General features: G+C 33.5%; 2 protein-coding genes across 2 annotated transcripts in view; one reads left to right on the plus strand and one right to left on the minus strand.

The window, feature by feature from the left end:
* The window catches only part of LOC132736240 (kinase suppressor of Ras 2-like), a 39,589-nt gene extending 36,735 nt beyond the window's left edge, over window positions 1-2,854 (plus strand). The window contains exon 22 of the mRNA XM_060723335.1: window positions 1,897-2,854. Coding sequence (XP_060579318.1) covers window positions 1,897-2,058 — 162 coding nt within the window. The 3' untranslated portion in view covers window positions 2,059-2,854. The remainder of the gene's footprint in view (window positions 1-1,896) is intronic.
* A 6,066-nt stretch (window positions 2,855-8,920) lies between these two features.
* Window positions 8,921-21,028, minus strand: LOC132736243 (RUS family member 1-like). Its single transcript, XM_060723338.1, has 14 exons — window positions 20,731-21,028; window positions 20,311-20,388; window positions 19,770-19,884; window positions 19,013-19,058; window positions 17,945-17,977; window positions 17,361-17,466; window positions 16,471-16,572; window positions 15,916-15,986; window positions 13,930-14,114; window positions 13,157-13,214; window positions 12,462-12,535; window positions 11,788-11,894; window positions 10,083-10,128; window positions 8,921-9,451 (listed from the first exon to the last, which is right to left on the minus strand). The coding sequence occupies exons 1-14, from the start codon at window positions 20,893-20,895 to the stop codon at window positions 9,285-9,287; spliced, it is 1,353 nt and encodes a 450-aa protein (XP_060579321.1). The 5' UTR covers window positions 20,896-21,028; the 3' UTR covers window positions 8,921-9,284.
* Window positions 21,029-22,871: the final 1,843 nt, after the last annotated feature.

The following is a 22,871-nucleotide window of genomic DNA, read 5'->3' on the forward strand; positions in this document are numbered from 1 at the left end:
TAGCATGAAACATGTTCTAATGGGTGTCTACCAAGTTTGTTCAAATAAAAGCCCTGGGGTCAAAATTGGCCCCGCCCCGGGGGGTCATTGATTTTCCCTATATGCATATAGTAAAAACTTAAAAAATCTTTTTTTAAAGAACTCAAAGAGCTATGGCTAAGATATTGAGCATCAAACATGTTCTAATAGGTGTCTACCAAGTTTGTTCAAATAAAAGCCCTGGGGTCAAAATTGGCCCCGCCCCAGGGGGTCATTGATTTTCCCTATATGCATATAGTAAAAACTTAAAAAATCTTCTTTTAAAGATCCAAAAGAGTTAGAGCTAAGATATTTAGCATAAAACATGTTCTAATAAGTGTCTACCAAGTTTGTTCAAATAAAAGCCCTGGGGTTAAAATTGGCTCCGCCCCGGGGGGTCATTGATTTTTCCCTATATGCATATAGTAAGTAAGTAAGTAAGTAAGTAACGACTTTATTTGCTAAGATATTTAGCATCAAACATGTTCTAATAGGTGTCTACCAAGTTTGTTCAAATAAAAGCCCTGGGGTCAAAATTGGCCCCGCCCCAGGGGGTCATTGATTTTCCCTATATGCATATAGTAAAAACTTAAAAAATCTTCTTTTAAAGATCCAAAAGAGTTAGAGCTAAGATATTTAGCATAAAACATGTTCTAATAAGTGTCTACCAAGTTTGTTCAAATAAAAGCCCTGGGGTTAAAATTGGCCCCGCCCCGGGGGGTCATTGATTTTCCCTATATGCATATAGTAAAAACTTAAAAAATCTTCTTTTAAAGAAATCAAAGAGCTATGGCTAAGATATTTAGCATCAAACATGTTCTAATAGGTGTCTACCAAGTTTGTTCAAATAAAAGCCCTTGGGTCAAAATTGGCACCGCCCCGGGGGTCATTGATTTTCCTTATATGTGTATAGCAAAAACTTAAAAAAACTCCTTTGAAAAAACCCAAATAGCTAGAGTTAAGATATTAAGCATGAAACATCTTTTAGTGAGTGTCTACAAAGTTTGTTCAAATAAAAGACCTGGGGTCAAAATTGGCCCCGCCCCGGGGGGTCATTGATTTTCTTTATATGTGTATAGCAAAAACTAAAAATCTTCTTTGAAAAAACCCAAATAGCTAGAGTTTAGATATTAAGCATGAAACATCTTCTAGTAAGTGTCTACAAAGTTTGTTCAAATAAAAGCCCTGGGGTCAAAACTGGCCAGCTGGCCCCAGGGGTGTCATTGTTTTTAACTATAAGTGTATAGTAAAAACTTAAAAAAAATCTTCTTTTAAAAAGCCCAATGAGCTAGAGCTTAGATGTTTAGCATGAAACATCTTCTTATGGGTGTCTAGCATGAAACATCTTCTTATGGGTGTCTACCAAGATTGTGCAAATAAAAGCCCTTGGGTTAAATTGGCCTTGCAACGTTGGGGGGTGGGGGCCTATATACAGGTGAGCGACCTCAGGGCCATCATGGCCCTCTTGTTTTTAACAGGGATTTCACAAGTTTCTGTAATTTTCCTACTCTAGATTTGCTACCAAGTTTAGTCAGTAAACAGAGTTGTTAAATGACCCCTTATTAGCTTCACTTTTTATAAGAAAAATGAGCCGCATCACAACAAAACCAGCATAATGGGTTTGCGACCAGCATGAATCCAGACTAGCCTGCGCATCTGCGCAGTCTTATCATGATCCATGCTGTTTGCTTACCAACTCTATTACAAGTAGAGAAACTGATAGCGAACAGCATGGATCCTGATCAGACTGCGCAGATGCGCAGGCTGGTCTGGATCCATGCTGGTCGCAAACGCATTACGTTGGTTTTGTCAGCTCAAATGTTCAAGCTATTGATGTAACTATTGCATTTTTTTCATAGATACATTTTACTTTTTCAGGACATGTTACTGGCATGTTGGTATTTCAATCCAGATGACAGACCAAGTTTTAGTCAGCTGCTGAAGATCATGGAACGGTTACCTCGGAAACCATTCACCAGAAGTCCATCACACCCGATACACCTTCTTTCACGTAGTGCTGACTCCTTGCATACGTCCTGATAGTTATTACACAGGCCAAGGATTAGCCAAATATTTCATTGTTTATATATGCTAAAGTTAAACATTCAAAATTTGTTAAAGGTTGTTTTAGTAGCCAACGTCAGTTTTCCATCTTTTAAAGACTTTTTTCGTTGACAAATAATGTTACATAATAGGCAGATTTGTACAAGTTATTATATAAATTGACTCAAAGTCAGGTTTCAACGCATTTCCTTCAGCTGCAGTCTGAATATTTCTTATACAGTGTATTTCATTTGATGGTAGAGCCCTGTGTTCGGGTGAGGGGATGGGTGGGGTGGGGGAAGTGTTTTAAGTCTAGCCAAACTCCACAGTTATCTCTATGTTTTATATGGATATATTGGGAGTCAAACTTTAATCATGTGTTCCATGTTCCAAAAACACTTCATAGGCTTAACCTGCTGAATGTATTAAATACGTTCACCCAGCTTTTCAATTTTGAATAGTCAGTTTAAGGGATTTTAGTTTCAGGGATTTCTATATCAAAATAACAAGATTGGAGCTACTAACAGTATAATGCCTAGTAACTCTGTACAGATGTGCAGGCTAGCATTGCTGTATATAGTGAGGGCAAAGATTAATCAGTTAAGATTCCAGCAAGTTAAGGGCTAAACCAGAAATGGTTTCTGGTCAATTAAAACAGTTATCAGATTTCTACAGCCAGTATGACATACACAGGGTTCAGAAGCATTGTTTCTTTGTGCAGAGATTTATTTGTTTGTCAGTCCATTACTTAACTCTATTGTTACACCTTTACAGGGATTAATCCAAATTTCAATACATTTTACAGGTTAACACTAGACTGAAACATTGTTTAAATTGAACATGTTTATTCCTTAAGATTTTATATCCTTCTTGGTCTGAATGGTTATTGTTGCCAACTTGCCCCTTCACTGCTGTAGGTTAAAATCCTGGCAGGAACTTTGGATTATTTCATGTGAGGAAGCTATCCAGCTAGTTTACAGAAGGTCAGTGGTTCTGCTCAGGTGCCTCTTTGTGCCTGCAATGAAGGAAGACAGGGTTTCTTAGGCAATTCCTCCACCAGTAAAGCTGGAAAGTCGTCCTATGACCTTAATAGTTTGATATAAAATCCAATAAATCTTTCAAACTAGTAAGATTATGGTCCTTAAAATTCACAATGATTTTTCCATTTTTTTTTTTTTTTTTTTTTTTGGTGGGGTTTGGGTCACTCAACCATATTTGTCATATTATCAACAAAATTGGCTAGCTATCTTGACTTTAATTTGAATTTTTCAGTTTAAATACGAAGGATTTTAGATATTAACCTTTTTTGTGGGGACTGAAATAGTACTTGGCTTATGACATAGATGATATTCCAGTAAACCTCAATTTTACTTTAATTAAAGGGGATTCCATAGAGTTTTTTTTTAGACATGATGGGGCTGGAAATAATTTACAAGATTAATGTTCCATTTGATGAAGGTTTACACCAATCAGTTGTGTGCAAAAGACACCATTTTCCCAGAATTATTTTCTAGATATGAAAAATGACTAAAAATTCCAACGCTTTTCACTTTAATCGGGCTAAGAATAGCAGAAAAATACTATTTTCAGTATATTTCTTAGTATATTTCTTAATTATCTTTTGCATATATTTTCTGATTTAAGTGTCTAAGCTGATCTGTGTAGGAAATTCAGATTTTATGTTTTTGGATTTTTGAACCTCAGCGGTGTTCCTTTAAAACACCAACAAATGTTCAGATATATACAAATATAGTTTCAATGTCCCCTGCTATATATCAAACTTCTGGTACTGATTTTATAGTGTGTTCATTCGACAATGGCTTGAAATAAAATGCAATGGCAATTTGTTTTTATAATAGGGCATATATATATATATTTTCTGTTTCGGAAACCACATTTCTTTTGTAACAGTACATTTGTGGGGTAAATTACTTGTTTGCTGATCTTTCAACTAATTACAAATATTCTTATTACTGTGAATTCACTTAATTTTGTGGACATGAAATTTGGTGGTTTTGTACCAAAGTACATTTTTACGGCAAATAGCTGGCACTGTGACAATATCCAGTCAGAACCTCTTTCGAAGTTTCTCTAAAGACAATGAATGTTTTCATTTAAGTCTGTTTAAGATGTTTAGCATATATATTTAAGTTTAATTATGCCTACCAATGCTCAAAAAATGCTTATTATAATATGGCCCGAATAAACATGCTCTACAAAAAATTATAGAGAACATATTGGGTATTAAATTGATGATTGGAGTAAATTTTTGTCCAGTTATCCCCATTTCATACTGGTGTTTTAATTTTCTGTGATTTTTGCTACTACTTTTTTACTGAAGTTTGAATATGTTGCTTGTCAAATGAAATTTCCGGTAAATAAGAATGACAGGCAATCTGTGATCTGTATGTAATAAATGGATTGCTATAAAAGGTCAAGTACACGACAAATTATGTATCTAAATAAGCCATGTTTTTGATAATGTATAGCTGATTTTAAATAGTTAATGAGGTTATTTGTTGAAGCCAAAAAGAAAGAAAGACATTACTTATTGTATATGAGACATGTATATTTATAAAGTATTCGGATATACTCTTTTATTATACTGGTGTTATACATGCCATATCATAATATATCAAGTATTCCCTTTGTCCATATAAACAAAGCTAATGAATATTAATGAACTTTTGTTTTGTCATATCATGAATATTTATAGAAACTGTTAATCATGCATATTCATAAAAAAATGTGATCATTTTGTCCTTTGGACATTAAAAGAATACATCATAATTGTTTTTTTCCTAAGATTTATCGTTTTTATTTGTAGGAATAGAGAGTTTAACTGGTTTTTAATGTGTTTTTTATGTGCCGAATGTTTTTATCTATGTGTTTTTTTTCTAAGTGTGATATATACATATTTGAGCCGCGTCACAACAAAACCAACATAATGGGTTTGCGACCAGCATGGATCCAAACCAGCCTGCGCACATCCGCACAGTCTGATCAAGATCCATGCTGTATGCTTACAGACCCTATAACAAGTAGAGAAACTGATAGGCTGGTCTGGATCCATCCTGGTCGCAAACGCATTATGTTGGTTTTGTCATGACGCGGCTCAATTGTTTTTCTTAGTTTTTTGACGATGTAAATGTAGTTGTTGAAGAGTGTATATAGCAAATTTATTTATTATTGAATTGTTTTCTGATAAAGTGTGATGAAAACCCTTCCCCTACAAACCTTCCTGGTATTTATATCCTGTTACCATGGCAACAGTTTCTGTGATGATCCTTAATATCTGTAACACGGTTCTTTCTAGTAATTACAGTGTATTAGTAAGTAAAGAAATTAATTAATTTTATGGAAATTGTTTAGAAATGTTAGAGGTTTTCGATAAATGTATGTTGTTGTTAATATAATATGTAGGCATCAACCAAAAAGCTGTTATAAGACCAAATAATAATTTGCTGAAATATTGGCAGTTTTGTGGGTAGGAGGAGTTTTAATTTAGGGTAATTAGGAGTGATTAAAAGTTATCATTTTATGATCTTTTTGTTAAAGTATACCAATTTTAGAATTCAGTATGTAAAATTTATAAAATAGAAGTTAAGAGGTTTCACATCTCTGACATTTCATATAGAAAAGCTGTAATCAACAGCATAGATTTTAGTTTGGCCACTAGGATGTTCAGACTGGCCTCACCTGATGCAGGTGGCATAGGGTGATATATTATTGCTGCTTACACTCATAGATATGAAAATATTGTTCATAAATTTAAAATAGAAAACCTTGTTACAGGTATAGGGGATCAAACATGGTTTTGCTCATTTTACCTTTTCTGTATGTATCGAGATCCAAGATTTCTACTATGAAATATTATGTATCAGGGCCCTTTATTCATCAATATTTAAATTGTTTTAAATTTAGATGTTATTGTTTTTAACATGATCTTAAAATGCCATTTTAAGAAAATGTAGAAAGCTCAACACTGCTTGATTTCAAGCTCTATGCCAATATGCTAATACTGCTTCAATTTTTATCTCTATTAATTTAAGAGTTGTGGAGCTGTTTGTTTTGCGTGCAACTTTATATTTCTTTACCCACTGCAGGTATTTAGTTGAAATGTTACATTACATACATATTTGGGGTCATAAAGGTCATCATAAATCCGGTATTTATTTTTACTTGGTAATTCCTGTAGAGTACTGCGAGAATACCTGCATTCAATTATCTGGTCGACCCTCTTGTCTGAGGATAGGCTAGTGGTCTCACTGACCTGCAGTTCTTGCTTATTTCAATTCTGTAGTCCTTCCAGATGATTGTAGTATCATTTTACATAGTTACCTGCACCTTACAAAAGTACATTCCTGCTGTTTAGTCACTTATCAATGATTGTTTTTGAAAAGAAAAAAAGAAAAAGTAAAATATCTGTAATTTGTAAAATGTGACATCTAAATTTTGGACTTTAAATGTTGTTGAATATGGGCCCTGGCCTGAATTTATTAAATCTTTGACAATCTGCCCTTGTGTAGCGATATTTTACATTTCATATTAATTAGAACAACTCTTAGTAACAGATATGTGAATTATTTTTGCAGGTTTTATTTCTCTGATATTACAAACCTTATATCAGTTTATTGAAATAAGTAATCAGATGTAACTCTTCTATTTACTAGTATATTTAAGGTTAGTCTTACTGCAATGTTTTCCTGCCAAAAAGTTATAATATCATAGCAAATTGGTTATTTCCGGAACATCAAATTTTTAAAATCTTAGGCATTAGATTTACAGTCACTAATCCTTTATTGCTATGAACTAAATTCCAACTATAAACAGTTAAAGATTATTTAATACCAAAGATAGTGAAAAATAAAGTTCTGGAAATGACCAGATTTACGGTATTACAATGTTTGCTGATGTTATAAATTTTTTGGCAGGAAAGCATTACAGTAAGACTACCTTAATGACTATCATATTGATTGTGAAAAAAAAAAAACAGTTCTCTGAAAATCATACTAGTAGATCATGAAGAAAAGATTTTTCTATTGGTCAAACTGTTTAATACTTTTTTTCCTTACAATAAGAAATGATTGTTAAAGAGATTATAAATTGTTTCAAATGATTGTTAAAGACATTATAAATTGCGTCAAATGATTGTTGATTAAGACATTATAAAGTGCGTCTTATAGAGAGATAAATATAGAGACATTCCAAAGTTTGTAAGTGCTGTTAGATTGTCATGTCTTAGTTAAACATTTAGTTATAATATTATACCTTCTAAATTTTCTGTAACCGTCTCCTATAACTTAGGTTTTCATAGATTTTTTGAATGAATAATGAAGAAATAACAAAAGTTCAGTAATTTTTGCTACAGGCTGTCCACCTATGAAATGTGACATGTGAAGATATTTGCTGGTTTTAAACAGTTTCCAGAAATTTTGGCAAAATACCAGCCTGCTGAGCAAATTGAATATTTTTTTTTTTTGGTGGAAATTTCCAAATGTAAAATTCAATTTTTTCTTAACTTAGTCTGCTACAAACAGAAAAATTCAGCTTCTTTTACTTGAAAGATGGTTATTTAAATATTTGTTTTACAAAAAAATGAAGAAAAAAAAAATTTTACGTTGTTTTTTTTTGTGTGTAAACTTATAAATGTGACTATACAATAAATGTTCCATGTATTCTTCCAAGAGTCAGATGTCAATGGTATAAAAGATATACATGTATTGTATACCTTGCAAGTTGCAAGTAAAACATTACCTTTTTGTTTATTTTGAACTAGAACTGGTTTGTTTGTTTCTTTATGTTTGTGACAGAACTAAAACTGGTTTGTTTGTTTCTTTGTAACAGAACTAGAATTATTGGGTCTGTTAAGAATGTTACCTTTATATGTATGTTGTTCCAAGGGTGATAACTCCTCTCTTGTATCTTTTCCAGCCTTTTATTTAACCCTGATCATGCTAAATTTGTATAATGGACTTGCCCAGGTTTCAAACTTGGAACTGTCCATGTAAATGGGAGGGGGGTTTCAGTATCAAAATACTAAAAATGGGAGTATCCAACAGTACAGAGTCTGGCCGGACTGCAGGCATATTGAGGCTGGTTATGGCTCTGTACTGGTAACCTAGGCAACCCATTATCATTGCTGGCATGTTAAACGGTTAAAGGATGTTTTGTGCAATATTAAGTCTTCTGTATATAAATATATATTATATATAATAAATGATTATGGAAAATTAAAATTTATCATAAAATTGTAAATGTTAGTTGTCTTATTTTTATTATATGGAATTTTGAGCCATTTCCAGTTCAACTTTTTTCGAAGTAAAATTACATCATCCTAAGCTGACATTGTATAGCACGCGACTCATGAGTCGCGTGCTATACAATGTCATGCTTAAGATGATGTAATTTTATTGTTATGAATAAAATTTTAATTTCATGCACTGTTGCAAGAAAATAGTTTTGGGTGTAATGACATAAATTTCTATGGAAAATTGTTTTATGAAGGGTAAAGAATTTAAAATATAATGGAATATATATCTGACATGTTTGCAGTTTGGAATGGAATATCTGTCCCTTAGGAACCCGCCCATAGATGGATATTCCCATCCGGACCACAGCACATGACAGATATTACTAGTCCAAGTATGAATACAATACATTCATAAATTACAAAGTTATAGCCAATTATTGCAAAAATCAAGCAAAATTTATTTGACCTTGAAGGCAAAGGTCATTTATGTGTCAAGGTTAAGATAAGTGTGGAAATGATGAATGGCCAGAAAACTGCTTGAAAATGTGTTTGAAATCATTAAAAAAAAAAAAAAATAACAAAAAATAATGAAAACAAAGATTACTGTTTTTAAATTAAATTTTTTTTTTTTAAGTTATAGCTATATACACATTAGTAACAGATAGAAATTTGGTGACAAAAACTTGTAAATTCTGTCAAATGTGGCATGTTGCATAAACAGTATTGTATGGACTGTAAAAACGTATACATTTTTTTAACAAAAATATATTTTTTAAAGTCTTAAAACTTTGTTTGCTACTCTGCAGGTGTAGAACTTACAACAACTTGTAAGAAATTAAAATGTCTTTATACCAATCTTTAAAACTATCCACATACATGGAATAGTAATAATATGAATACTATGTCCAGTGATATCCAAATACATGGAATAGTAAAAATATGAATACTATGTCCAGTGAATCAGAATGGTTCACAATTTTTTCACAGTGTTTTTAGAAGACTGGTCCTCAATTCTCCATTCATCTGCTCCGAGTAGACACACATCAGTCCTCCAGCGACCTTGATGTACATCCTCCAGGAATTGCGGGAATGTTTTTATAACATAATTTCTTGTTGATTGCAAAAATGGAGGATTCTCTGAAACAAATGAATCTAAATTAATAAAGTTGCCAATTAATAGATACATGTATGTCTTTCATATATAGTGAGTAAATGAAAAGAATACCTATTAAATGCATTTCAAACAATTGTTATTCGCAACTTGACAAAAGTGAGTTTTTCCAAGTTAATCACCTAATTAATTAATTTTGCAGGATATCCATGCATAAGAAGGTTAATTTCAAGGTTGATTGTAAAGAAGATTGTTAGCCCATCCAAGTAAATCTTGTGAATACAGTGTTTTTCAGTGTTTTAATTCATCCTAATGGTGAAGGCACCTGAGGTCTTCCTCCACCAGTAAAGCTGGAATGTTGTGATATGACCTATACTGTGTTAGTGTGACGTAAAACCCAAAACAAACAAACATAATGGTGAAGGTAAAAGGGAAAATTTTGTATCTGTGAAAGTTGGCAAAGAACATGTCGCAACAGCAGACAAATTTAATTTTAAATTTTCATAGTAACACTACATAGTAGTCAAGAAACTCAATTTAAACTTTAAAGAGGTTGAAAATAACCGTTTAGTCATGCTTGCCATTGTTTGTCTTTATTTAACATAAATTAACATTTGAGTACCCGGTACTTATTGTAACAGAGAATAAAGAACTTACTGTCATTTAGTTCTTTTACTAGATGTTGAAGTTGTACACCCAAATTCTGAAATATAAAGACACAACAAAACCAATGATATAAATCTGTAAAGCAAAATATATAATTACTTCAGCTTCTGACCAGCAGCAACAAAAATGAAATGTTCAGTGCTGGTGGGGTTGGTATTTTCACTCCAGATCACTGCAATAACCCACACAGAATTTACCAGAGCACAGTTCAACCACCTCAGCGTTTCTGGGCAGGCTGTCAAGCAGTTTACCAGTACTAGTTGCCTTCACTTTTTCAAGAAACTGATAACTTCTGTATCATGCAAGAGCAGAAGTTAAGTGTGAAATCAAAGCGAAAGTGACCTGCACTGTCAGGGAATCGAACCCAGGTCCAAATGTCCATATGACTCTAACAAAATCTATGTTTATTTCTTATTATTATTATTATACATAAATAATTGTAGCTTAACACTGCTTTTAAATAATACATACCATTACTTATTGCAACATTATTTCGTCCATAATCATATGTGTATACTTTAATCACAGAAATGTTAGTTAAAATTTGTGAATGAAAAAAGTGATATATTCATACCAATATTAACCAACATATTTTTATTTTTAATTCTGTTTTTTGGTTTTGTCCAGATTGAAAGATAAAGATATTTAGCATGCTAAGAGTTAACAGTATTCTTAGATTCTGCAATACTTAATGTTAAGTTTTTTCCCTATAAGTATATATCACACAGACTAGATAATATTATAAGACAAGAGCGATCAGTAATCACATGTGTCGCCTCATGATGGCCAATTTCATGTTGGGACAAATTTTGTGACAGACGGACAGTGCACAACTAGACTAACCACTTTGTACTGATTATTCCTGTAAAATTTGGATAAAATTGCACCAGTAGTTTATGAGGAGTAGTCCGGACAAGCTTTTGCGTATCTGGCAACACACAGAAAAAAACACCTTTTTATCAAAGGGCCATAACTAGGCCAAAAATCATTCAACCGGAAAACCTGTGCAATATGCCCGAGGACTTGAGCTACAGATCAATCCTGTAAAGTTTCATTGAAATTGCATAAGTGGTATAAGAAAAGTAGTCTGGACAAACTTTAAAAATAAAAATTATTAAAGGGCCATAACTCAAACAAAAATCATTGAACCGGAAAATGCTGACAATATGCACAACTAGACTTGGTACTGATCATTCCTGTAAAGTTTGGATGAAATTGCACCAGTAGTTTATGAGGAGTAGTCCGGACAAGCTTTTGTGTATCTGGCAACACACAGAAAAAGAAACCTTTTTATCAAAGGGCCATAACTAGGCCAAAAATCATTCAACCGGAAAACCCGTGCAATATGCGCAAGGACTTGAGCTACAGATCAATCCTGTAAAGTTTCATTGAAATTGCATTAGTGGTATAAGAGAAGTAGTCCGGACAAACTTTAAAATTAAAAATTATTAAAGGGCCATAACTCTGACAAAAATCATTGAACCGGAAAATCCTGACAATATGCACAACTAGACTTGGTACTGATCATTCCTGTAAAGTTTGGATGAAATTGCACCAGTAGTTTATGAGGAGTAGTCCGGACAAGTTTTGTGACGGACGGATGGACAGACAGACAGACAGACGGACAGACGGACGACGGAGAAGTGATCCCTATATGTCGCCACTACTCCGTAGAGGCGACACAATAAAATCATACCTGTGATGATTGATGTTCATGTATGAAGTTGATCAACTCAGCATGATAACAAGCCTCTAGCTGATCCAGAACACTTGCATTCTGTCGTAATGCTATATTTATACATCCTGAAAACATTTAACAATACATTTACTTACACATATATCAATAAGCAATAAATAAAATCAAACTTAAAATCTTTTCAAAAAACTATGCAACAAAAATTTATAAAGAGAGAAGTCAGACTCATCGCAATGTTCAACTTTGGGAACAGCTGAAACTGTACTTGTAAAGTGGTAATTGCTTTACAGCCGGCCTAATTGCATATATTTTCTTGCATTGCAGACTGGTGTTTCTGTTAGTTTTAACTTTGCCAGAAATTTCATCTGGCATAGGGGGTGCCAGATGAGTCACGTGCCATACAACAACATCATTTTAGCGCATTTCACTAATGAAGTGGTTAAAATGACTTCTTTGCTTAGGATGACGTCATTTTGCCGTTGTTATTAAAGTTGTAAATACATACTCCATTGTATGATGGGCAGGGTCCCCACGGGACGGATATTTCATACTGAACCGCAACGTATGACAGATATTATCAGTGCTGTATATAACTGTGTAGTAAACAAGTAAGAATTAAGTGTTTTCATCTAAGCATATTTCGACATTTATAACATAGACTACATGTATTTCACCTGCATCTCTTTCTATCCATAGGATATATCTGCTTGTTCTATAGATATTACAAAACTCTTCTATATCTTCTTGACTGAAACAACAAAGATAGATTCAGATTAATATCTAAACCTAGGATTACTATTATCAATTCTTTTAATCAATTTTTGGCAAAGTCCTTTTATTTCTTTGTATTTTGAGGGAACTAGAAATTTTGTGTCCACGGTACACAGATGTCACAACGTTCTACTTTTTTTCAGTTGATGGATGGACAGCACAACAGCTTGATGGACAAGTGCAAATCTATCTGCCATCCGAATCAGTGGCGGCATAAAAAAGGGCAAAGCAAAAGTTATATGGGTGATACAAAAATTCTTTAAAAAATATTTAAAACAGTTTGACACTGAAATTCCATGAAATATAACAAAGTAACAGAGATGCATTTAAGTGACCATGTGTGTCACCATTGGGGTTTTAATCTGTATATATCTTATAAAAATAAGTTATTTCATGCTGGTGACAAAACAATGTTTTTTCAAAAAATAATCTACAATTGTGACTTGCTTCACTAAACACTTTGTTTTACTTTACAAACTTAATCATTGAAGTTAAACACATAATGTCATCAAAATGCCATTTGTAAAGGATGACGATATGTACAATTTTTATATCACTAAGTTACTAGATTGTAACCAAGTATGGAAACTTCACTTACCTATCACATAAACTTTTAATAGATGTCCCTAGACGTATCTGTAATTTTCTTCTTGTTCCTGAAATTTGATATGTTATCTAAAGGTGATTGCATTCCTCAAGTCTTTTCTATGCATATAATTATTCTACTACAGTACCTGTATTAGCAGGTAGACAATCTGTCTTAAAAATGGGAGAGAGGGTCTAGTGTTGAAGGTGTATGCCGCACAACCCTCGGATTGTGGGTTTGACCCTACTTGGGTCACAATCTTGTTTCCTCATGTGAAACTGGCACTAGTTCATTCCAGAAAGTAGCCTTTAAAATGATGTACAAAAGTCGAAGCAACTTGTTTCACAATTAAGCTTCAATACATGTGAATATATGTTTAAAGGTGCTAAAGTGCTGCCACCTATCATGCAAACTATAGACAGTAACAAAAATAATGTAACCATGTGTCAATTTATACATTAGAAATATTCTGGTTAATATAGGAAACCATTTGAAATCACAGAGTGCTACTGTTACAAAATGGGTGTACATTCTTAAAGATCAACATATTTTATGATTATTTTGTTCAACTGTATTGTTTTGTTCCTAGTGCTTAATTTAATTAAATTGTTGCACAATTCTACTTACATTTCAAATATGTTCTAAAATAAGTCTGTAAAACATATCTCTAAGTTAATTGAATTTTATAATCAATTACAAATGTAATTAAGTTATGCTGAAAACGTATATTTCAAAGTTTGCACACTGAACCAATCAAAATACAAAAATCTTTGTAAATAACTTACTCCAAAGAACTGGTTCCCTTTTATTTACAACCCTTGGTGAAAGTATGGTACCAGTTGTGAAGTATTCTGCCAGCAGAATGTATAATCGTGCTTGATTTATTGATTCCATGACAACGCCTTTGACAGCCGAGTAATTTGCATACAGATGGAGGGACGTAAATGTAAAATACAATGTCCATATCAATCTGTGAAATCATACATAACAATTATCAGTTGAACTCACTGGCAATCAGTTGAATTCACTGGCATGGTAGATTTTGTACAGTTTATCCAGAAGTAATTAAAGTAAATGTATTTAGAAAGTAATGTTACACATGCAGATTTTGCTGCAAGGTCATAGCGTGACCTTGACCTTCAAGGTAGAGACCCAAATGTTGTGCGCAACACAATGTCTCATTGTGGTGATCATTTCTGAGAAATAGTTGTAAAATCCGACTTCAAATAATGAAGTTATGTGCCGGACACAATTTTGCTGCAAGGTCATGCTGTGACCTTGACTTTCAAGGTAGCGACTTTAATGTTGTGCATGACACGTCATCTTAATATGATGATCATTTCTGTGAAATATTTTTTAAATCCAACTGCAAATAGCGAAGTTATGTGCCGGACACGATTTTGCTGCAAGGTCATGCTGTGACCTTGACCTTCAAGGAAGCGACCCACATGTTGCGCGCGACACATTGTCTCAATATGGTGATCATTTCTGTGGAATATTTTTTAAATCCAACTTCAAATAACAAAGTTATGGACCGGACACGATTTTGCTGCAAGGTCATACTGCGACCTTGACCTTCAAGGTAGCGATCCAAATGTTGCGCGCGACACGCCGTCTCAATATGGTGATCATTTCTGTGAAATATTTTTAAAATCCAACTTCAAATAACAAAGTTATGGACCGGACACGATTTTGCTGCAAGGTCATGCTGTGACCTTGACCTTCAAGGTAGCGACCCAAATGTTGTGCGCGACACGTCGTCTCAATATGGTGATCATTTCTGTGAAATATTTTTAAAATCCAACTTCAAATAACAAAGTTATGGACCGGACACGATTTTGCTGCAAGGTCATGCTGTGACCTTGACCCTAAAGGTAGTGACCCAAATGTTGCGCGCGACAAGTCGTCTCAATATTGTGATCATTTCTGTTAAATATTTTTAAAATCCGAATTCAAATAATGAAGTTATGGACTGGACACGATTTTGCTGCAAGGTCATGCTGTGACCTTAACCTTTAAGGTAGCGACCCAAATGTTGCGCGCGACACGGCGTCTCAATATGGTGATCATTTCAGTTTAATATTTTTAAAATCCGAATTCAAATAATGAAGTTATGGACCGGACACGATTTTGCTGCAAGGTCATGCTGTGACCTTGACCTTCAAGGTAGCGACCCAAATGTTGCGTGCGACACGTCGTCTACATATGGTGATCACTTCTGTGAAATAATTTTAAAATCCGACTTCAAATAACAAAGTTATGGGCCGGACACGACTTCGGGACGTACTTATGTACGGACGGACGTCCTACCGAAATGGAATAAGGGGCCATTTCTTTTGTTATTTTCTATTGTTTAATAGAGGGCCAATGGCCCCTTACTCTATTGTTACGGAATGAACTCTATTGTTCTCTTGTTCTGTTTACAGTTAGATGGCCCCCTGTCCCTTTTCGGTAGTGCGGACTGACGGACGGACGGACAACCCAACGACTATATGCTCCCCCGAAATTTTTCGGGGAGCATAATAAGCTATGATTGAAAAATCAATTGATCAAATATGAGATTTCTTCCCACTTCTCCATTTTATAAATTTAAATAAGCATCAAAATAAAACTAACATGCAAATGCATTATCTTGTAGTTATATTTACATACAATATTGTACATAAAAAGACAATAACTCAAATATTTTTGTTATATTTGTCTCCCTTTGAAATAATGTTAAAATCAGTTCTACTATTATTAAATAATATGGAATGTAAACAATTACTTACAAATGTCTGCCGGTTACCAGGGGAACCAAAATTAAACTACATATCAATGCTGCTAAATTGACTAGTGTTTCCTGAAACATATTTGGAAGAAAGAAAAGGTAATAAGAAAGATCATTTGGCGAGACAATTTTTTATATTGATCCACTTGAACATTTTCATGAAAGCAACCTTGGCAAAGCAGTTAACAACCCATTCCCTTCTGTAGTTTTGGAGTTAAAACTTGCAGGCAAAAACTTAACCAAAGTGTGATAGTTATGCCAACGCCGGGGCAAGTACAATAGGTTTCCCTATTCTTCTAATAGGAAAGTTAAAAATAGTTTATCTATGGCACAGGCTTGGCCAGTTAACACATAAAAGCTGTCTAACCATGCTCTATACTAATCTCTATGCTCATTCTTGTTTTGAAATCCAGCTCACAAATATTATTCAAAATTCTAATCATTTAGGCGGCTAGTATTCAAATTTAGCACTGTTCAAAATAATTTTTTAAACTTATTATGAGATAAATCAAATAATTGACAAACTAAACTACAGAAATGAATATTTTTTGTTTACCTGACTTCCATCTTTGGCTGAGACATCCGCCATGTTGTTTCTACGAGCCTGATGTTGAGTTAATGCAGCACGGGTGGCGCCACCTGACACTCCAACTATAGACTGTAACAAAAATAATATAACCATCTTATTACACATCCATGTAGATGATGTGTCAGTAGGGGATCAGTCAAAAAAGGTATAATCTGGTCAAGGCTTACTTACATAACTTAAAGGTAGTTAAATCGTTCAAGTCAAAATTGCTATATGCACCATTGATTTTCCTTTCCTATTTGGAAGTGGCCTCAGCCTCATAATTTTGATAGTGTAAGTCAAAGCTGGTATAAGTCATGTTTTTTGGGGGATAACTGCATAACTAAAATAAATCTATTTGGAAAGCATTTTATGGCCCTTATACATGTATATAAGGTGATACACCCTACCCCTCTATGTATTTATCAACTAGGTAGAAATGCATCAAAGGAAGTTTCAATGAAACCAATCAATGGTTAACATAAATAAATTTGTAAGATATCAATTTAACTGGAACATGTTGATTAAATGTGAAGCGTATAATGTTCTAAATAGTATCTAAATAATTTCTAGTCATAGTTGCCGAGGAAAAGCACTGACAAAACAGCCAGATAAATGAATAGAGGGACAAACAGATCTGTGGCCAAAATTGAACAAACTGTCATTTCTGTTGTTATTTCTTTCTGTTGTAATACACAGCTATGCTCCGTTATTCTAGCGACTCAAATTTAAGTTTTCTGTTCACCCTTGTCTTGTTCACATTAGTTCTCCCCTTATATTTTTCTCATTCTGCAGACTTGAGTTAATGTATCACTACCCATCTGGAACCTTTTCACTTTTCATCTTTTCAATTATAATGTTACCTTCTACATATTTACCTTTAATACACCTGACACACAGAGAATAAATGTGAAGAGGTGAGGGAAATGTGGTCCCATAATCTCTAGAAATATAGCTGCATCATTGATAATATCAGCAAACAATCTGTAAATAAATCAAGTCAATGTGTCCAACTGTCCATAAAATACTACCACTTCAGTGCAAAATTTATTAGTGGTTTTACTGATATGTTATTTATTTTGATAAAATGACATTGATGAAGGAATTTTTTATGGTTTGCATACTACACTCTGTTCAAAATTATTTTGTCTTTTTGTTTGTCTGGGTTTTTTTATGCTGATTTTAACAAATATTTTGCCATGTCACTGTGGTCAGAACATTAAACAGACTATCCGTGATATTAAATAATTGACCAGTTATAACCAATTTCTCTTTAAGTGATATATAACTAATCCCACACAATTTCTGGATCAGCAGTAAGAGACAATAGATCAGCAGTAAGAGACAATAGATCAGCAGTATCAGACAAATGACCATTAGACTTAATGTCAGAGATCAAATGTCAAATAAAATAAGTAGTTCCTGAAACATTAAAAATAAATGTACATGTAGTAATACATACCTCCATCTCTTGGCATCACAGTCTAAGCCAGTCCTGAAAAAGGCAACATTAACAAATTTATAAAATTGTCAAGGAACATCTATTTATACTGTGCTCCTCTTAGTTCAAGGTACTTAACACTTAAAAACAGTAAAGAAGACAAACAATAAACTTACACTATAAAAACTTTCATAAACTGTATCATTTAGTCATTTTTCTGCTATATGACACAAGGAAACAACAATATATTCAATCAAAATAAATTTTAGTTTGTCAGATGTAGACCGTGTGGGCCATTTTAAAACAGTATGTCATCATTTAACTCGCGGTAATGGTGTTTTATTTAAGTTTTTTTCATGTTTCAGTTAAAAATTCTTTATGTTATTTTGCATAATATTAAATATTAAAAGTATCTTTACATTGTAACTCAAAATTTTTCTTTCAACAAACAAGAACATTTAGAAAATGATGATTGTTTCAGACGTATGCACAAATTTAATGGACTATTGTTGTTTTTTGCAGAAGTTTGTAAAATGTTGTTCAGTTTTACATAAAAATCTATAGATTTAAATTATTTTGCACAAAAACTTTGTTGTTAAGGTGTTTGAAAAAAATATGTCAATTCTGGCCAATTCTAACACTGGTCACATGAAAATATGCCATTACCGTGAGATAAGTGATGACACGGAATTAGTGATGTTGAGTATACAACTTTTAAAGTCAAATGATCTCCCTGGAACTAACCATTATTGGAGTTGTTTGAGGAAACATGGTTATGACCTAAGTAGGACTTAAACCCATCAATCATTCTGGTGAGGCAGACACCATAAACAAATGCCCATTGCTATTGTTTCAGAAAAAATGTTAATAGTGTAGGTTCCCAGCACCTGAGTGGAACCCCATAATACTCTATAAGCAAGCAGGATAACTGCATTATATTAAATAAATCTTAGGTAGATTTGAAATTCAAATTAGCCACTGAAATTCAAATTAGCCACAGACAAGTAATTTAAAGACAGTGACCCTAACCACTCAATGTAAATCTTCTCCATACTTCACATACAGTTTCGACAACAATATTGTACATACCCTTGCATCCAGGCAAAAAGGATCCTTCCCATCATCCCTGTACCATCTGGAAAAGTAAAGTATTCATTCTAGTTTAACATACTTTTGAAAAATAAAGAATAGTATTAGCAATATAGTACCACATTGATTTCCTCATTGATTACCACATTGATTACCACATTGATTACTTGGAATTAGGAAATGATACATCAGCCAATTTTTGACATTCATTAAATGACACTGTATTTGTCAAATGGTTTTCAAGCTTATATTTAGCTGAGGAAGTACTAAGAAAGATCTTTATGTATAGTTACTAGTATCAGGCACATATATGGGAACCAGAGTAGAATCACCAACATTTCACAACTGAACTAGCTAACATATAAATAATCAATCACAAACCACTGGTGGGTTTCCAACCCAATCACAAACCACTGGTGGGTTTCCAACCCAAGCAATCAGGGTCAACATATAAGAACTCTATAACCTTAACCACACTATTGCAGAGATCAATGTAACCAGTATTGTAGAGCCTGGTCAGACTACACAAATTGGCTTAACTCTTGAACCAGTGACATTGCATATAGAATTTATGTTACCAGTAACCCTTAACTTGTTGGAACTGAAATTAGCTATAAGTCATTGCCACCCTGCATTTATATGCAGTCTGACCAGGCTCTATATTCTGTTGGTAGCTCAAATTTCATATTTTGATACTGAAATCTCTTTAAACATATATAACTGTTACAGCTAATTTTGATATAACTATAATAATCACCTTTAAGAAGCCATGTCATTGTTGCAGCCATCACTGTAGCAGACTCATCACCAACTCCATAACCTTTCAAAACAGCCTGTGCTGCTAATGTACCAGTAATACTACTAGCAAATGCCTAGAATGAAATAAAAAAAGTTAGAGACCATGTTTGAAACTTCTGTTACGATTAACTTGATTAAGTCAAAATGTTTCATACATTAATTTGATCTGGATTTTCACTTTAAACATAAGAATATTGCTACAAAGCTTTATCTGCTGTAAAAACTCATTGTCTTGATACATTAATTATATCTGTCTAGATCAATATTTTTAACAAAACTGATAAACATGTTAACTGAAGTATTTATTCAAAATATTCAAATAAATTTAATGGTTAAAATAATAAAAGGGTGATAAAGTTCTTTGACCAGACTTGCACTTGTATATTCTCTGAGTTCAATACCACAGGTGGAAACACATTTATCTCAGAAATTGAGCCAAAATCTGCACTGTAAAGAATTAATGTACATTGTATGAAACAAATCAATGAAAAGAATTCAACCTGGATGGTATCCCAAATCTGATATGTGAGATAATCTTCACTGACACTTTCTGGATAACCTTGTGGTAGAAAGACTGTCTGAAAGAAAAACATTCTGCTTATCAATATAAAACGTAATTATAAAACATTTTTTAAATGGGGTTTTTATTGCCATATTTAAATATTTCGCACATTAGGTATTAAAATAACTCTATGCATAATTGCTAATAATTAAAAATCTTTGACATTCACTTTAAAATTCATCCACATGGTGTGACTTGGCCAGACTGTCTGCAATTAATTACTGCATAGGAAGTCTTATCCGAAAAGATGCACATTCGATTACATGTTCAATTTACATTTGACATTAGTTTTCGCGTTTCTGAAAATGTTAATTTTGACTTTAACAGAAGACTTCCATATCAAAATTAAATAACTTACTACAAAGAAGTGTGAAATAGAGACAAATCCACTTGATTTACTGCTTAACACGTGCATTCTTCCATTTTCGCCGCGAGTGTAACGTCGACGTAGAGACGTCGAACCGTAAGATTCGTCCATGTCTAGTAAAAGGAGTTCTATCTTACAGTCTGCAGTTTGAATCATTCATAATCATAATAATTAACTTAACTCATTCAAAATACGACCATTATGAATTGAAGTCAGTTGTAAATCTAACAGTTTAATCTTGCAAATTATGCATGAACCACGTAAACAAAAGCGGCGTAACTCTTAATAAACAACGGTCCCGTTAGAGTTCGGAGTTATTCTCCTTGTGTTACTCAATGACCGAAAATCGTTCAAGTAGAGCTTATTAAATTCTAACACGTCTTTAATTGCAATCACGGATTTATATTGCATAAATTAAATATATGTAATATAAATCCGTGATTGCAATTAAAGCCTTGATTCAAGAACTTGTGCAGGAATTTGGAAATTAAAATTTTCCCGCCATGAAAAGCTCTAGATTCTCACGAAACAAAGTGATAGCTTTAATTAACATATTCTTAAAAACTAGAAATGTGTCCATAGGACACGGGTGGGGCCACTGTTCTGTCAATCTTATGACTCTATATCAAATATTTTTTGAAAACTAAAAATCTTTTAAGTAACTAAGTAGGCCTAAAGGGCAAGAACTTTACAAATACTGAATAAATCCACAAGCAAACCCCAAGGTGCATAAGTTCACATGCTGACGAACATTCGTGTAAACTTTCAGGCCTACAAGTCAAATACTTTTTGAGCTATGCATGAATAAGTTAAAAATTGCAATTTTATACAACTGCAAGTCAAGGGCAATAACAATAACAAAGATGAAAAAAATCCACATGCAAAGTCCCAGGTGCATAGCTTCACAGTGATGTGAATCATTATTCCTGTATTTTAGTGATGTTGATCGTTATTCCTGTAAAGTTGGTTGATTCTATCTCAAGCACTCAAGAAACAAATAACAACATAATGAAACATTTTTTACTGAGTCAAGGTAAATAACTCTACAAATACGGGATAAATCCACAAGCGAAAACCCCAGGTGCAAAACTTAATATGCCGAGCAACCTTCCTGTAAGGTTTAATGACTCTAGGTCAAATACTTTTTGAGTTACACGTAACATGCACAAGTTGAAAATTGCAAATTTTTACTAAGTCAAGGGCAATAACTCTTATAATACTAAAACTATCTAGACGAAAATACCCAGGTGCACAACGACACATGCTGATCAACATTCCTGTAAAATTTCATGACTCTAGGTCAAATACTTTTTTGAGTTACATGCGACACAAGTTGAAAATTGCAAAAATTTTACTAAATCAAGGGCAATAACTATAAAAATACTAAAAATATCCAGACGAAAATACCCAGGTGCACAACTACACATGCTGATCAACATTCCTGTAAAGTTTCATGACTCTAGGTCAAATACTTTTTGAGTTACATGCGACACAAGTTGAAAATTGCAAAATTTTACTAAGTCAAGGGCAATACCTCTAAAACTACTAAGACGAAAATACCCAGGTGCACAACTACACATGCTGATCAACATTCCTGTAAAGTTTCATGACTCTAGGTCAAATTCTTTTTTGAGTTACGTGCGACACAAAAGTGAACGGACATTCTTACCAGAGCTACATTATGGGGGTTTCTTTTCTAATTTCTTTTGTTCTTTTTAACCCCACAATGCCGAAAATAACCCCACAAGAGAAACGGAATGAATGACATCAAAGACATCTATTGTTATGACATCAATAGACCAAATCCCATAATGTAGCTCTGGTTTGTACGGACGGACAGACGGAAGGACGGACGGACGGACGGACAAGGGTAAATCTAAATGCCTGCCACTAAAGTGGGGGCACAATAATGTCGCTAAATGTCAGGTTTATGTTCATAGTACAAATTGATGATAATTTACATGCGTGCAATTAAGATAGTAGTCCTGATAAATTATGTTGCTTCAAGTCTGCAATCAGACTTGATTAATATAACGCAACGGGTGGTGCTAGGTCAAGAAAAAGAAATAAAGAGATCTACATGAAATGATAGAAAGTAAGGAGAGGTTGGATAGGTCAAAAGAAAGAGATAT

The sequence above is a fragment of the Ruditapes philippinarum genome, unplaced genomic scaffold, assembly GCF_026571515.1.
Source record: "Ruditapes philippinarum isolate M1 unplaced genomic scaffold, ASM2657151v2 ctg3974_1_1_1_1, whole genome shotgun sequence".
In the NCBI taxonomy this organism is placed as follows: Eukaryota; Metazoa; Mollusca; class Bivalvia; order Venerida; family Veneridae; genus Ruditapes; species Ruditapes philippinarum.